This window comes from Schistocerca piceifrons, chromosome 5, assembly GCF_021461385.2.
Source record: "Schistocerca piceifrons isolate TAMUIC-IGC-003096 chromosome 5, iqSchPice1.1, whole genome shotgun sequence".
Classification (NCBI taxonomy): Eukaryota; Metazoa; Arthropoda; class Insecta; order Orthoptera; family Acrididae; genus Schistocerca; species Schistocerca piceifrons.
This window is the reverse complement of record NC_060142.1, coordinates 273,260,817-273,279,041: the sequence shown is the minus strand read 5'-3', so window position 1 is coordinate 273,279,041 and position 18,225 is coordinate 273,260,817. Positions and strand designations below refer to the sequence as shown.

Here is an 18,225-nt window from a genome sequence, read left to right as displayed (position 1 = left end):
GTTACAACTGATGGTGCCTTAGTAATAAATCAAAACGAGTCTGTGAAACTGATCTCATTTATAGTATGCTTAAGAAGGGGGAAACAGTTGTTATGCAATAGCTACTTTAGTGATGACCATTAAAGCAAACTTTGTATTGTGTTAAGTAGTTCGTGCACCTTTCAATTCCCTGGATTTGACTAGTGAAATAATCTTTTTATCCTTGTCAACGCTCTACACATTTTATCGCTTTACATTCTTCTGTTGGCACGAGGAAACAGTTATCCCATAATTTCCAGGATGCCCTATCATCTCCATCTTGCATTCTTAATTAAATAGTTTGTGCATCTGCCTGTATAGACTTTCTTCATGCCACTTGGAGCTACAAGGCCCAGTCTGAAAGACGTTTTGTCACCTCCATTTGGGCATCCTAATCACTTGTTCTTTGCATTCAGTATTCTGGTTTTAAGTTTTTCATCTGAAGAAGCAGTTCCATGTAAAGTTCAGAATGATTACATCACTAATTTTGGTTAATATGGCAATTTTATCTATCTTTAATGAAGCACTGTTGTAACATTAGTATAATTTCTGTGTTCAAATTCAAGGTAAATGTTAAAGTGCAATGCCAACTGCTACTGCTTCATCTCATCTTATACACAAAGGAATATTATTATTGCACAGAAGTATTGGAAGACCAAGTAACAGAAGAGAAGATCAGTTTCATGTCAACTGGCAAAGAGAACATAATGTGAATTGTTATGATGTTGTGTATAAAGGTAAATACTCACTCTCAGTAGAACACATAATTGTTGTCAGATCTCTGGTCGGCACTGATAAACGAAACAAATAAAATAATTGTTTATGTTGTAATATGCTTGGGTCATTTTATGGTTTATGTTGTGTGTCATAAGGTGGAATAGTCTTAAATGTTGTGTGTGTGTGTTAAGACTTTTGTATGTGAACAGTTTTGATTGCTTTTATGTTAAGTGTCAAAATATTATGTTATACATCTGCATATTTTTATGTAACTGTGTGTGTGTGTGTGTGTCTAACTAATAGATACTCTAAAGTTTTCTTTTTCTGCTTTCCTTCCTTTCTTCATCCTTTGTTCCCCTCCCCTCCCCCGCCCCATTTTACTTGCTCATTGTTGAGATCTTGTGGTATGAGGACTCTCACACAGACAGTTGCGTTTTTCACAATCTGTTTTTTTTCTTGTACCTTATATGTGTATTTTTATAAAGGATTTTTACTGTCTTTATGTTTTTTTACGTTCTTCATCTCATCTACCACCATCATTTCACACACGGAGGGGTTGAAGTAAATGAGATAAACATGCTAGTGTAAAGACCTATTTTTATAGTTTGTTTTCTGGCTTTTCTGTAATGTTCTACTAACATTGTTTCCCTGTGCAATATAACATCTTTCTAAGGGTTATGAGTTTTTGGTTTGTCTGCTGTCATTGTGCTGTTTTTTTGATCTGTCATATTGAAACACCTTCGTCTTACAGAGGGACCACTTATTATCCATGACGAATTGTGAAACTTGGCTAGGGCTATCTGTAGTACTGTGTATGTCATTGTGACAGTGCATAGAATTTGTGCAAAAAGTCTGCTAACTTCTTAATGGGAGAAAGATTATTCTTACTGTTACTGACAAGAGGACATTAAAGACTGTGAGAATAACAGCATTGCCATTGAAGTGACTTCTAAGTTAAGATGCATCCAGAAAAAGAACATACAAAAAAGAAAGTAGTGTGATAGGAACTGTATACTAAAACACTTTTAGTAGAGCTGTTGATTTCATATCTCCTCTTTATTAGTGAATACAGAAAAGTGTCTGCATTGTGTAAGCAGCTCAGAAATGGAAGGATTGACTGGTGGGAACATGAAATATTGTTTTTTGAATTTACTTTAAAACTTTTACCAATAAAAGGATGGCTTCACATATGAAAATTACTAGAGAAAGTTAGTCTGCATTGTCATCTTCTGACTTAAACATAATATGGCTGCTTTGGCTACTCTGTTTGGTTTGTGTGTCTTGATTGTAACAATGAAAGAAAAGATCAGTGCTGATACCGAAAAGAAAGAAAGAAAAAAAAAACCATTTCAGGTTACTATTTTGATTCAGTGATATGGAAATTGTCCCCTAAGAATGTTGCTGAAGCCACTCACGTGGCTGCAAATATCCGAGATTAATTTGATGAAAACTAGTGAGGTGGTGCAGTAGTTGGTGCACTGGATGTGGATTCGAAAGGGTGATGGTTCAAATCCCCTTTCAACCAGCAGGATTTAGATTTTCTGCAATTTCCCTAAATCACTTCAGACAAATGGCAGAATGGTTCCTTTGAAAGGTCATGGCCAATTTTCTTCCCTAATCTGAGCTTATGCTCTGTCTCTAATACACTGCTGTCAATGGGACATTAAACACTTATCTCCCTTCCTTCCTTGTTTTGATAATGTTCAGAAGGAAATAATGAGTCTTATGTGGTGGTGCCACAGTCATGTCATTAGTATATAAATCAGATGACTTCACCTTGGGTGATTAATGCTCCTGTAGTTTTCCACCAAATCTGATAAGGTTTAGATACTAGTACCACGTTATTGAGCACATTCATCAGAATGCCACTTACCTAGTGGAAGTACCTAGTCTTTAGAGTCTAATTGCAGTTCATCAACAATACTACATTGCAACCAACCAACCTCACAGTGCCAAAGAAAAGAGGATATAAAATAAAAATCATATTTTGCAACTGAGGGCAGTTTGTTTTCTTCTTTACGAAGTAATGCAGTAATGCTGACAACAGTGAAGAGAACTAAGTTATATAAAATGTGGTTTGGCAATAGCAAGAAAAATTTTCGTGAAAACAGGATAAGTAGAAATTTAATAGAAATTTAAGTACAAGGAAGCCTTTACTGATAGTATCTGTAACACGTTCTTGTTTGGAAATTAAACCTGGTGATAAATTGTACAGGCAAGAGAAAATAGAAAAATTTGAAATGGGCTGTGTTTTTGGACATAATGTTGACTTGTTTCAGTTTTGATACAAGCCGCTGTGTGAATGAAAATATAAAACTGCGTATGGTGTCGTAATCAACGTACTATGACAAGTGCTATATTATTTTACAAGTGGACTTCTGTTTGTACATGTTAAGGGAAAACACACAATGCATTAACATACTTGGTGAATGATATGAAAATGACATATACTTAAAAATGAGCATCAGACTTTAAATGGTTATCCAACTAGTGGAGTAATCACTGCCTGGCTAGCATTAACAGAATGATAATTAAATTGGCATGAATGAGTCAAAAGTGCTGTGCCGCATTTTATATAGGAACTTCAGAAGTAAGTTGCACATGTCATCCCACACTAAGACCATTGTGGAACTAGAGTGGTTAAATCTCTGAAGAAAGTACATGTTCTGGATTTCCTGCATCACAGTTTTTCTGCAGGATCGATAGCAGATGCATCGCAGTGTGCAAGTGAAATGGTGCAGTTACTGGAAACATACTCCAAAGGAAAAAGTACACAGAACAGTAAAATTCCTGAGGGCAAAGTGTCTAAATTGCACACCAATTCACTGTTAAATTCTGACAGTACATGGACTGCAGTGTCATGTCCAGCCATAGTGAAATGGTGCCAACAATTTGACAAAGTCCGCATCGATGTGAGTGGGTGGGGGGATAGGGAAGAAAGGTCATCGAAATCAACCACAGATGACAATGTTCAGGCAATTGAGGAACTGATTTGCAGCAATCACAGAGTGGCTACTGCATATGATGCTCAGGAGATGCACATCTCAACAAGCAGGCCCATTCATCGCCAGAAATTGTCTGCGGTATCAGAAATTGTGCTCATGCTGAGCTCCATAATCACTGTCATCTGTGTACGAAGGCACAAGGCTAATGGCATCTCTGAACTTCTTTGAGCATTAGTCCACAGAAGGCCACGACTTCCTAAGCTACAGCAGCACAGGCGATGGGGCACAGGTCAATCAGTTCATACCTGCAACAAAAAGAACATCTATGGAATGGAGAACCACCTCCATGGAAGAAATAAAGTTACACCTTCAGCAGTGAAGGACATTACCACTGGTTTCTTTGACTGTGAAGCAGTTATGGCAAAGGACACAGCCATTTTAAGTAGATTCGTTCTGTACAACACAGACATTACTGCGCCATGCTGTAAGGAATAAGAGTTTTGAAAAATTAACCTTGATACAGTCCAGATCTTGCACCATGAGATTTCAATCTTTGTGGCAAACAAAAGAACAACTGAGGAGAGGGGACGAAGAGACTTTCCAACAATGAGGATGACCGCACAATGGTTCTTGAATGACTCCGTGACCAAGGAGTGGATTTGCACCATCGAAGAATAGAACTGTTGGTAGAGACTTGGCGACTATGTTGAAAAATAGTATTGTGTATCTATGTTATTTTTTAGTGTACTGCAGCATTCAGTAATAACGTGTAATGACTTTTTGAATCCCCCTTGTATATATGAGGCTAAATTATCTCAAAGGCAGGATTTTGCTGTTTATATGGGCTAATGGAGCAGTAATATTTTGGTAACAATTGAATGTGTCTTTTTTTCCACATGCATCTGCTTTAATTCATTGTCAGTAATTGTGACAAAAATTATGCAGAAGGAGAGATACATATGCCCTCTTTTTAAGTTGATGCACATTTAGAGCATACCTGTACTGTCTTATCCACTTAATCACCATTGATATCCATAAATTATTCAAACAAGAGCATGAGCTCTAAGCTTTTCTTCAAATTTTAAAAGAAGTAAAGTCATCCAAATGACAGTAACAGAGCTTTCATATCATGCAGTGTATTAACGTGCTTTGTTTTGTTGTATAAGCAAATTGCCCACAAAAACATTCCTTGTTTTTGTATCACCTAATAGTAGATGGTAGAATGAATATTTTGCCCATTTGCAATTCCATTGTCCGTCATGTCTGATGTATGTTTCACTGTCTAAAATGTTGCACTCCACAAAATTTTCCATTTTTCTTCATAGGCCATGAAAAATCAGTTAATTTTGTTTCTGTAGATTAAAACAAAACAAAAAAAAAACAAAAAAATCCACTCACAAAGTGGCACCAGGAGAACACACAAACAAAGATATTGAAATTTGCAAGCTTTCCAAGCCATTGCCTGCTACTTTTACCAGAACGATTGAAGGGGAAGGAAGAGGTGTGAAGGAAAAGAAGGTTTAGGAGAAATGCACTTGGCTTTCACTATTATAACTCATGCATGATGTTTTATCATCATCTCAGTCTTGTGTATTGCACCATCTTCCACCTTTAAGCTCTCAGATTTTCAAATCTCATCCTGTGCAGCCCCCAACAAGCAGTCTCTCCTTCTCATCCTGGCTGGTAAGTCTCCACTGACCCGGGGTCAGGTCAGAAAATAAAAAATATAGAAAACTAAAAGGGAATGAAGAAAGGTATAGTTACTGAGAGGAAATACTGAGACCAAAAAAATTAATACAAATTAAGGCCAGGTGGGTGGGAAGAACCAAGGACATGTTGTAACACCAGTTCCCACCTGGGCAATTCTGGGAAACTGGAATCTGGGGGGAAAAATCCAAATGGCACATGTGGTGGAACGGGCACTGATGTCACGACTGTTATTTTTTCGAGTATGCTCTGCAACAGAATATTGTGTGTTCCCAGTATACGGCCTCTGCTTATGCCCATGCCAATGTAAAAGGTCGAACAGTTTACACAAGTGGTACTCGATATGTATATCACAGGTGGCTTTCTCTTTGATAGTGTATGTTTTACCAGTTACAGAGCTTGTATAGGTGCTGACAGGGAGTTGCATAGGGCAAGTCTTATAGCAGGGATGGTCACAGGGGTAAGAGCCAAAGCATAGGGAAATGGGTGCACAAGGAGCATAGGATCTGACAAGGGTGTTGTGAAGAGACAACGAAAAACTATTCTTAGTGTGGTGGGCAAATTGTCTGACAGAATTGGACCTCATTTCAAGGCATGATTGTAAGAAGTCATAGTCTTAGCTAACAAGAAGTGTACTCCTAAGTTATTTTATGGAGTCGTCAGCAGCACCAGGATTGAATGTGATAGCCTGAGAAATCTGGTTTTGAACAGTGAAGGTTGAGGTGAGAGTAGTGGTATATTGGTGTAAAGAGTCTGCATTGGGACAGATATGTTTGATTTGAATGCCAATGCTGTATGAGGAGGAACGTGTAACTTGGAAAGAATGGCAACTGTCAAAATGTAAGTAATGTTGTTTGTCAGTAGGTTTAATGTGAACAGAAGTGTGTAGCTGACCCTCAGAATTTTAACAAGTCAGCCTCACCAAGAGTCCATATGGCAAAGATGTCATTAGTGTATCTAAACCAAACTAGGGGCTGAAGGCTTATGGATTCTAGGAAAATCCTCTCCAAGTGACACATGAAAAGGTTGGCGTCCAATTACATTGTATTTTCAAAAATTATTTGATATGTTAGACCTTAGAGAAAGCTGGATGTCTCCTAGCAGTGAATTTGTACCTTACTTTTCAGTTAGTACTTGTAAATTTTTTTTCCCTTCTGCTAGTGGCTCTTAGTGGACATTCTATACACTACTGTGCAATCTTTAACTGGTGTAGTGGCTGACCATTCTTTTGTTCAGTCTTTTACATTTGATTCGTGCTATGGCAACATAACATAACACCTTGCTGCTTGAGGACCAAGGCTTGTGTTATCCCACATTTGACTCCTATGTAATTTACTTCCCCTAGGTATTCTATGCGTTGTGTTCACTCAGTTAGTGAAACCGAGCGAGGCGGCGCAGTGGTTAGCACACTGGACTCGCATTCGGAAGGATGACGGTTCAATCCCGTCTCCGGCCATCCTGATTTAGGTTTTTCCCTAAACCGCTTCAGGCAAATGCCGGGATGGTTCCTCTGAAAGGGCACGGCAGATTTCCTTCCCCATCCTTCCCTCACCCGAGCTTGTGCTCCGTCTCTAATGACCTCGTTGTCGATGGGACGTTAAACACTAATCTCCTCCTCCTCCTCCTCCTCCTCCTCCTGAGTAGTTGACCTTACAACTTGACTGGACAAATACATACAGTCTTCCCATTTTTTATCTATAGTATATACAAACTGGTGTTAATTATTATTCCAATTCTCATTTGAGGATCCTTAAAACCATCTTATTGTACGTCTGTAATTCTCATGTAAAATTTGTTGCTACTCTGTATGAAATCTAACTCTGGATAATATTATGAGTTATTTTGGTGCTCACTCATCATTAGAACAAGAAAACTTGACAATAGTCTCCAGTTTTCAATACAGAATGACAGTCCAGATCGTAATTCATCTCCAGTGTTATATCATGGTCCTTATACTTTGCAAATTGCAGTTCAAAACTCAACACACATTAAGTTTTCTTAAAAAAAAAAGAATAACATTGTATTGTTACATAGACATGATATAGTGTCATCTGTCTTTTATAAAACAGCTTTCTTTTATCTATGGAGGTTGCTTTATACTAACATTGTTTATTTGCTTTTGTGAATATGCTACTACGCAATAGCATAAATCTATGCATGTTTGTATTTTAAGTCACTGTAATTTACAATAAAGATTATGTTTGTATCTCTCTTTTCTATAAAGATAATACATTACCTTATTTGCTTCCTTTTCAGTTCTTTTATGTGGAAGTCTTTGGTGCTAACTATGAACCATTGAGTGAAGATCAGATTTTGCAGCAGCTTCAAAAGGTGGTCGAAGGTTCGCAGTATCCATCAACTCCTTTGGGAATCCTCACCACAGAGAACAGAAACACATGGGGGAAAGCATACAAGAAACTAGCTAAAGGTAGTGACAAAGTTGTGATGGTCATGACATTAGCTTATTCTTCTATTCCTCCTCCTTCCTCCTGCTATTTTAAGAATATTTCTTGCTTCCTGTGGTTAGGATGCATAATAATCCATAGCAAAAGAGGCCAATTATGATTCATACCACCAGCTTTATTTGCATTTACTACTGATGTTTGACATTGGAATTCTGCTGTCATTGGAGGAGTGGAGGCTGCCAGTGTAGCCTGTTCTGAAGTATAATTGAGGTTAGATGAAATGTCTGTGTATATAAAGTACATTTGTAACTCTTAATAATCAATTTATTAGTTACCAACAGCCCTCCCAAATGAAGAGCATACTCCATGTCAAGTCCTGTAATAAGAAATTTCTTAAACCAGTAATAATTATGTTCTGTTATACATGTTAAAGCGAAATTCGCACACTTGGGCTTCACAGTGTGACTCCTCGCATGCCAGCAATAAAAAAAACGGTCACAAAATTTCAGTCAGCGAGCACATCCGGCAGAAAAAGGACATTCAAGAGTGCCAATCTGGCAACACTGTTACCACATGTATGGTAACTACCTCTGTCAGCACATGTTAGCCGGGCCATGTAGTTGGTGCAGTGGATAGAGTGTTAGGTTAGCATGCATTAGATCGAGGGTTTGATCCTCGGTTGGGGCGCATTTTTTTTATTTGCTAATTTCATTCTGACATTTCATATGGAAGTGAAACATGGACGATAACTAGTTTTGACAAGAAGAGAATAGAAGCTTTCGAAATGTGGTGCTACAGAAGAATGCTGAAGATAAGGTGGGTAGATCACGTAACTAATGAGGAGGTATTGAATAGGATTGGGGAGAAGAGAAGTTTGTGGCACAACTTGACTAGAAGAAGGGATCGGTTGGTAGGACATGTTTTGAGGCATCAAGGGATCACAAATTTAGCATTGGAGGGCAGCGTGGAGGGTAAAAATCGTAGAGGGAGACCAAGAGACGAATACACTAAGCAGATTCAGAAGGATGTAGGTTGCAGTAGGTACTGGGAGATGAAGAAGCTTGCACAGGATAGAGTAGCATGGAGAGCTGCATCAAACCAGTCTCAGGACTGAAGACCACAACAACAACAACATTTCATACTGTAATATACACCATTTCTTAGATCACGTGTATCCTAAATTTACAACATTTTGTAATGCTGAACATAAGAAATACATGGTTAGACAAATAATAGACAGTTGAAACAAATTACCTGTCACAGGACAGAATAACTACAAAAACAGTATCAATTTCGAGATGCTAAAGATGATAGCACACACAGTTGTCTCTACATTTTTTATTTTTTGCAGGAGGAGAATGAAATTTTTTTGTGAACATACTTTGAACATTTAGCTTTACATTGAACCTACTCAATGTAGCCTCCAGCAGTTGTGATGCATCTGGCCCAACGTTCTTTCTATGATGTAAATGTACTTTCGTAAAATTCTGTGGGATTGACTTTTACACCATCACTTGACATGGCAAATACGTCATTCTCACTATCAAATGTTTTACTGCGCAGGTGGGCCTTCAGATTTCCAAAGAGGTAAAAATCAGGCGGAGCCAAGTCCAAACTGTAGGAAGGATGAGGAACAATTTTCCAACCCATTTTCCTGGTTTTCTTGTGCATCATAAGGGCTGTATGGTGTTTGGCATTGTCATGGTGTAGTCTGATGTGCTGACCCTGAAGCTGTGGTCTGTAGGTCTTGATGGCACATTGCAGCTTGTCCAATGACAAACAGTAAAGGTCTCGGTTAATTGTGGAGCCAGGTTCCAAAAAGTCAATGAAAATGACACCACACTGATACCAGAAGAAGGAGGCCTTCACCTTTCGGCCTGCTGTTCTTGTAAGTCTTGGTTTCTTCTTCCAAGGGGAACCCGGATCACACCACTCCATGGATTGGGTTTTGCTCTCAGATTCGGACAAAAACAACCATGTTTCATCCTGGGTAATGACGCTGTCAAGACACTGTTTCCACTCTTCAGTATAGGTCTTCATGAGACCCTCGCACTCATTTTTCTTGTCAATAATCTAGGCACCCAATGTGCACAGATTTTTCTGTACCCTAGTGACTGTACCAATGATACCCCACTACCCAATGACAAACGAGTCATTTCAGCAAGCTGTCATGTCATCACACATCTGTCATTTTGGATTATTTGATCAGTGGTCTCCTTACTCACATCACTCACTGCCATCGATGATCTACCGCACCGTGGATTGTCCAGTAGAGAGAGATCTCATTCTTTAAACCTCTGCAACTGATGGGATCCACTGTGTCCTCCCCATAAACAGGGAGCAACTTCCTGTGAATCGATGTGGCAGAGTCATCGCCCGTCTTGAAGAGGAACACCATTACCGACCATTGTAGCAACCTGACATCTACTTCATGGGCCATTATGACTCACCTGTAAATAAAAGAAAATGCTTTTATATACCAACTTACAGCTAAATGTTCCAAGTATGTTCACAAAAAATTTCATTCTCCTCCTGCAAAAAAAAAATAAAAATAAAAAATTAGAGACGACTGTGCAAAACTTTTTGAACACCTTTTGTATATATAATATGAGTGCTCAGATGTCACACATTAGCAACCAGTGACAATAATAATGTCCACATTAATGACTACATGACCTTCATAACAGAATACTTTGTCCACCGAACAACAGATGCTTAAAGCGACCTCCCTGCTCATCCAAACATTGCACAACCTGCTGGAATATACAGCTCTGGACCCTTCACAGCAAAGCCTCGTCCACAGTAACAAAAGCAGCATGAACACACGCTACCAGTTCTTCTAAATTCATCAGCAGAGTAAAGTGCACATGCTCCTTCAGGTTTCTCCACAGAAAGAGATCCAGGGGATTTAGGTCAGGTGAATGCAGTCGTCATACAATCAGACCTCCATGTCTGAGCCATTTCCCAGGAGCTGTTCTGTCCAAATACTTTCGAACATAAATTCCAGAGTGTGGAGGTGCGCCATCATGTTGGAACCATATCCTCTGCCAAACATGTAGTGGAACATCTTCCAATGCATGAAGCAGATAGTTTGAGGGGAATGCATGATACCTTCATGCAATCAACCAGTCAGGCAACATGTAGGGGCCAAACACCTGTCGCCCAATATTCCCGCCCGGACGTTGACACCAAAGCAATCTTAATATCCACGGTCGTGGGTGACGTGCAGGTTAACCTCACATCAATGGTGGGCATTGTGCGTATTGAAGATACCCTCAAAAGTGAATGCTGCTTCATCCAACTGTATTACGGTGTTCATGAAGTCATCATTGGCTTCCCGTTGTTGTTGGAACCATTCACAGAATTGCATCCACTGATGGCGATCTGCAGGATGCAGGTGTTGCATGGAAGCATAATGATAGGGGTGCAGCCCATGCCCGTGCAGCATGTTAACAAGTGTGTGTTGCAAGACATGCAGCTGCCTTGCTTTGGTACATGTACTTTGCTGAGGTTCTTGGTATATGACCTCCAGAATAGCTTCCTCAGTAGCTGGAGTACAGCAGAGTCCATGGACCACCTCTGTCACACGATGGTGGAAGGAGGGAACCTGACTCCCGAAGATGCAGCTCCAGACAACGAAACACATTTTTATCTGGATGGCGTCAACGAGGATATCTAGCAGCATATTCACAAGTGGCAACACCAGCCTGGTTATCAGTGCACCAAGGACCAGAAGCATATCCACATATTCATCGTTTGTGTATGCCATATGTCTGCCCCACCAGTGTAGAGGTTTACAATGAGAAAATTCGATACGTGTATGCATGTATATTGGAGTCTGTCATGGGCACGTTATTCTGCTTGCAACTAGTCCCAGTCTGGTGGATAGCGCATACAGTATAAACATGCCATACGCTCTGCGTGCTGTTACACCTAACGCACATTACCCCTCTGACAGATATTGTTCTGCATGATTCATCCTGACATCGCTAATTGTGAAATGTTCGGTTTTTAGTTACACTGCTTCTGTAACGGTAATAGACATGATGTTTCCACAATCCCAGCGATAGGATGATGATGATGATGATGATGATGATGATGATGATGATGATGATGATGATTGATGCATTGAGATATGTGCGCATGCGGTTACCAGACTCAATGTTTATTTAGAGGGATGATAGTGATAACACATACAAATTGTAACAGAATTTGCACATTATCCCCAAAGCACGTTGCTAGTCTTACTGGTAACATAAGGTCTAACGAAATGTAATAGACCTGAACGAGGTAATAATAATAGATGGTCCTAATCTATCAGACCATTGGAGGAGGGTACAAAGAAAACAGGTTTCGCATTTAGTAGATGAAGGGGTGCAAATAAATTCACGCCCACGACGTGGAAAGGGCTTCTTTCAAAGCTGATCAATCTTCCATTTCCAAGATTGTAGTATGTAGGTGGAGATGCTTTCTAGGGGACCCACTGCAATCACTGTTGATGTTTGATGCCAGATACTGTACCACCTGGACTACATTTACCAAATAAAAAACATATGCCTCAACCAAGGATTGAACCATCGACCTCCTGCACACTAACCCAAAACTATCCACTGCACCAACTGTACAGCATGACTAATATGTGCTGACAGAGATAGTTACCATACATGTGGTTACAATGTTGTCAGATTGCCACTCTTTAACGTCCTTTTTCTGCTGGATGTACTCGCCGACTAAAATTTTGTGAGACTGCTGACATGTGAGGAGTCGTGCTGCGAAGCCCGAGTCCGCGAATTTCACTTCGCCCTGTATAGGGCTCAGCAGTGCATACAGACATCACCTACTGGGATTACAAAGATTTTTCTGGCTTGATAAATGTTGATGCTCTTCACCAGTATATGGCCAGATTTCATTGTCCTAACAACAGGGTATTTCGACGGCCAACTGGCCAGCCTCTTCTGGGAGAGTACAAGGTGCACATTCACTGAGAAACTGAGCTAACATCAGATACCTTTCATACCCCAGGAACAGGTCATTGCATGTCCATGAGAGGCGAAAGGGCTGCCCTCTGTGAAGTGAAGAATTGCTGCGCCACCAGCAGTAGAAACTAACAAAAGTGATGAATTGCAAATTAAGATGCAGCTGGTTGAAAACCAGACCATTGTTGTTTTATATCTGTTAAAATAGGAGCCCACGTCTTGTTTAAAGGAAAACTTTTATCTCTGTTAGTAATGTCCTTGAATAATCATATTTCTGTGGATTCCTTAAGGCACAATCTCAGTAATGGGAAGCCAGAGCAATAATTTGCATCTCTTTAAGTGACACATTATGCCCTTCGCTGAGACAATGTTCAGCGACGGCTAATTTTTCAAGCTGGAGCAGACTTAAGACGTTTATGTTCAACATATCGGTCATGAACCATTCAAATAGTCTGTCCAGTATAAGCCCTTCTGCAGTGGCAGGGAATAATTTTATATACTCCAAGCTTCCTCAATCCCAAATCATCCTCAACAGATCCAGAAAGTGATCTGGTTTTGGCCAAAGGTAAAAGGACACTTTTAATGTCGTATTTGCTGAGGATTCTTAAAATTTTCCAAGAAATACTCCTCGCAAACGGTAAAAAACCAAATGAATTAAGTGTCCATTGTTGGTCCACATGGTGGTCCCAATTGAAAACCATGGGCAATTTGATGATCAGTATATCCATTTTGCCTGAAAGCAACCTTAAGGTAATCCAGTTCCAGTATTTGATTATCAGAATCCGAAATAGCATAAGCTCTCTTGAACTGTGTATGTAATGGATGACAACTAGTAGCATGGAGGTAGTGGTCCTTATGCATAGGTTTACTGTATACACTGCGTTCCAAAGTCCCAATTTCTTTTTTGTATACTAAAACATCTGAAAAAGGGTATTAATGAGCTGCTGTATGTGATGTTACCTCAGTTCCAGTGTGATTCTGCACCTGCAATCTCACCTGAACATGGTAGCCAGTTGGATCATCGAAACACAGTGATTATAAATGATCCATTGGGTTTTGTATGAATGTTTTTCACAAAATATTACGTACAAAATAGTAATTGATACATTGTATGAAAAAACACATTTTTCAGTTCTTGCACATCATTACAAATGTTCTATATTATCTCTCTTGCACTACCCTCATCTAAGCGGTAGTCAGGCTAAGCCCATACATGTTTGGGCATGTCCCTGTCAGTGTTCACCAGTGTGGCAGTGATGCAGTCCTGGAGTTCAACCAGTGTTGTCAGAACACACAGACACTGGACATATCTCCAAAGAAAAGAGTCATGAACTGTAAAGGGAGCCACCTGAGTAGTGCCAAATCATCCTGAGCTCATCGCCCGACCCTCCAGTTTAGAATTTTCTTGTTCAGATGACAATGCACATATCTATGCCAATGAGGTGGAGCTCATCTTGTTGGAATATGAAATGTTGATTAACAGCTATCAGTTTCGAAAACAACCTGTTCTGGAAAAGTGGGATCCTTAAACTTTGCTATGCAACACAGCATGGAAGACATACACCTTTGAAGAATCTTTTTAGTCTCCACTGTAATATTGGGATTTTCCATGCCCCTTATGCAGACGTTGTGACGATTGACTTTACTGTTTAAATGGAACGTCGTCTCATCACTGAACATGAATCAGCAGGGAAATTAGTCGTCTTTCATTGCTCCCTGGAAAACTTCACAAAATTCACTCCTGATGGTGCAGTCATTTGGCCGTAAACGTCACAACACCTGTATGCAATACGGTTTCTGATGTAATTGCTTCTGCAGAATCTTCCACGCAAATGGCTAAGGAATGCCCAGTTCATGAATTGTACAATGTGTACATTTCATTGGGTTATGAAAGAACACATCTCAAACACTCCCCATTGTTTCCTCTGTGATGAGTGGTCTCCTGGAGCGTCTTCCTTTACAGAAGCAACTTGTGTCCGTGAACTGTCAATACCATCACAGAATGCTTTGGCGTGTTGGTGGCTGTATGTTGTATTGTCTTTGGAATGCCTACTGCATGGTACTGATGGATTCTGTCTTCTCATATTACAACACAAAATGCTTTCTCTTGATTAGTCTCAATTTTGCAAACTTTTATCGCCCTACCACCTGACGGATCAAAATGGAACCTGTAATGGCATAAACAAAGCTTTAACATATGCTCTTTGGATTGTTTATTAGTACAAATGGGTGGGTATTATATATTGAAAGCTGTAACACACCAAAACCCAATGACTCATTCTTAATCACCTTATATATTGTGTCATCGGCACGATGGAATCCAGCTGCGAACCAATGAGGACCATCAACATTGCCTATTATACTCTCCAGTAGTTCATTTTGTAGCCAGTTTTCTTATGCATTGTTACCAGTAAGAGAGGACAAGTACTACAGTGATGCCAAAACAAAGAAAAGAGAGGATACATACTGTAGACAATGTGTCTTAATAACACCTGACATTGTTTCCCCATTCATACTTGACTTGTTTTCCTCTTTTCAGATAAATCAAATAGTTACGCACTAGACAGCATTAAGACATCTTTGTTCCTTATGTGCCTTGACAAGCCCAATCCTAACTTAAAGGGCTTGAATAAATCAACAGTAAATGCTTTGCAAATGGTTCATGGACTTGGAAGTAAAGTGAATGGTGCAAATCGTTGGTATGACAAAACTGTACAGGTATGTAAACAAGTTATGTAAAAAATATTAGATGTATTACACATATTAATTTGCAGAATTCTTTGGAAGCATGTAGATAAATTACTTATCTTTTTCTGATAAATGAGGAGTACTACTTATTGTTTCTGTAGATTCTGTCTCTGTCTTGTTTAGGCACAGCTGGAGAATATTGAAGAGCATGATTACTGTGTACATTGTGTGAATATCGAATTGTGATTGCATACATAGAATCACACAGCTGCTTCTCTTTCACACTCTACACATCAGAAAAAATGACACGCCAAAACTGTAATTAGAGTTCGGTAGTGGTCTTGTGGACTTCAAATTTCACTGTGACAGTGAGCCATTTCATCGCAAAAGTATTCATGATTGAAGTACCTTGACCATTGGGGGAACTAGATGTTAAGTGTCTCCGTTGTATTCTTTCTACTATTTCTGCACAGAATGTGTGCAAAGACTGGGTGCGTTGTCACATTAAGAGGCTCTGCCACTGGCATTCTCAGATATCCCCTTTTCTGTACGATAGCCTGCACTTCTTGCCAAATGAAATGACAGTCAAAGATGTGACAATGTGTACCACTCTTTATTTAATCTTCTCCATCCCTCCCTTCCCGCTCTGTTACTGCTATCCAGTAAGGGCTCCACTCTGATGAGCACTGCTCAAGAATCTTGTGAACGAGGAGTTTGTAAAATCCTTCTTTTATGGATAAATTACATTTACTTAAGTTTCTTTCAGTGAATCTGACTGGCATCTGATTTTTGTAGTATTTTCATGTGGTCATTCTATTTTTGCTCACTCTGGGCAATGGTTGCTCCTGCTTATTTTCCTTTGTTACCAATTCTAGTGATTTATTGCCAATAGTGTAATCAAACAGTAATCCATCTCTTTGCCTCTTTATATCCAGGGTTAACTGCTGTTGTCTATCCTGTGCAAGTTTTCCTGCATTTCACTTTACTCTTCTGACATTACAACTTTCCTATCGACAACAGCATTGAGAGTGGACAGCCTCTTGGTGCTCCCGACAGTATATGCATTATTCACCTAAGTTGTATACATTACAATTGGGTACTCTCAAAATTGTATTAACAACTGTTGATTTTTTTGCAATTTGACATATTGCTATTAGCTGTAGGTCAAACCGAGCACTGAGCAAGACCTCTTTTCATTGATGCAGCATTAAACCTTCACCTTTTTTCCCTCTTTCTTTTACAGATATAAATTTTATAATACAAAGAGTCTCATTTGGTTAAAAACTGATCCTCCTCCTTTCATTACTTACTCAGCTTTCTGTCCAACTTTACTTCAGTCTATAATACTGAATGAGGGGAAGACTTTGGGATACTTCTCAAAGTAGAAAAAACTATTCTAACTTTTTAACTGTTGTTTTTTCCTCAGAGAGTAAAAAAAGAAACTGTGAGCGAGGTTAGAAAGGAGAGTAAAATTATTCATACCCTAAACTGAGGGCAACCACCTGTTATGAAACCAAGGAAGTGGAAGATGAAGGGGGGGGGGGGGAGCTGAACAGTGAGAATAGATCACAAAACATAAGAAAATATTAATGAAGACTGACCAGATAATTAAATGACATTGAAAGATGAACAGACCAGAATTACAAACAGCACATAGGCAGAACAGTAAGAAGAAAGTCTTGAAGGTATTTACTTCCATCACAAGTAAAATTCACCACTCCCTCTACAATCTCCCTCTTCATCATTGTCTTCTCCCTGAGGAACAACAGTTCCAAGATCTAGGATAGTTTTTTCTACTTTTAAATGTGTGCAATCAGCAGTACTTGCAGTTTGCCTCCTTAATTAGTGGCATGTCATTCTGTCTTCTAGTTAGCATAAAAATATTTTATTTTTGGTACACATTATTGTAATTTAATAATGTATGTACTTTCAAGCTGTTTTCTTTGAGCAATTTACTTTTTTACTTGCAGAATGTTATTGTGCTCCTCATATGTATGCAAATCCATTAAATAGTCTTTCCCTGTCCTTCTACCTCTCCATTTCCATCTCCTCCCTCCTCCCCCCCCCCCACCCCCCACCCCCACGCTCTCTCAATCCCCCTTCCTCTCTCTTCCATTTAATTCAGCAATTACATCAGAGATGACTTATTTTTAGTGTTAATTTTTTTTTCAGTTTGTGGTTGGTCCTGATGGAGAATTAGGACTGACATATGAGCATAGTCCTGCCGAGGGGCCTCCCATTGCTAATTTGATGGACCATATCATGGATTACATGTAAGTTTATGTAAAGTACCTTCTCTTGAAAGATGGACACTTCAAAATCCAACTCTAAATACCATGCTACAGTAAATGCTATATACAAGATGTCCCCTCTTTTTCACCTATCCTCCTTTTCTCCTATTGTTTTTTATACAAATAATGTCAAATTAAACACACTTAATTTTTTTTCTATGACCAGTAGTAATTTGGATTCTCTCTCTCTCTCTCTATCTCTATCTCTCTACTCAAAAGAACATAAAACTACACACTTTATCCACATCTGCAAATTGCCTGAATATTGAAAAGTCATGTTAATATGATAGGAAAGGCTCCGGCAGAATTTAAATAATTTAGGAGTAAAGGAGACCACTCACCGAATAGTAAAAGGATTGAGTCATCAACAGGCTCAGGTGTGTGTGTGTGTGTGTGTGTGTGTGTGTGTAGTCACCTGAAAGCTAGCAAAGTTTTCATTCTTTTTTTGCTCCTCAGGGGGCTCGAATGTCTTTCATGA

At 39.3% G+C, this 18,225-nt stretch overlaps 1 protein-coding gene across 1 annotated transcript in view; it reads left to right on the top strand.

Annotated features, from left to right (window-relative positions):
• LOC124799309 (carnitine O-acetyltransferase-like) overlaps positions 1 to 18,225 on the top strand; it is a 78,034-nt gene that overhangs the window by 28,685 nt on the left and 31,124 nt on the right. The window contains exons 6-8 of the mRNA XM_047262895.1: positions 7,644 to 7,815; positions 15,308 to 15,486; positions 17,629 to 17,729. Of these exons, the coding sequence (XP_047118851.1) occupies positions 7,644 to 7,815; positions 15,308 to 15,486; positions 17,629 to 17,729 (452 nt within the window). The remainder of the gene's footprint in view (positions 1 to 7,643; positions 7,816 to 15,307; positions 15,487 to 17,628; positions 17,730 to 18,225) is intronic.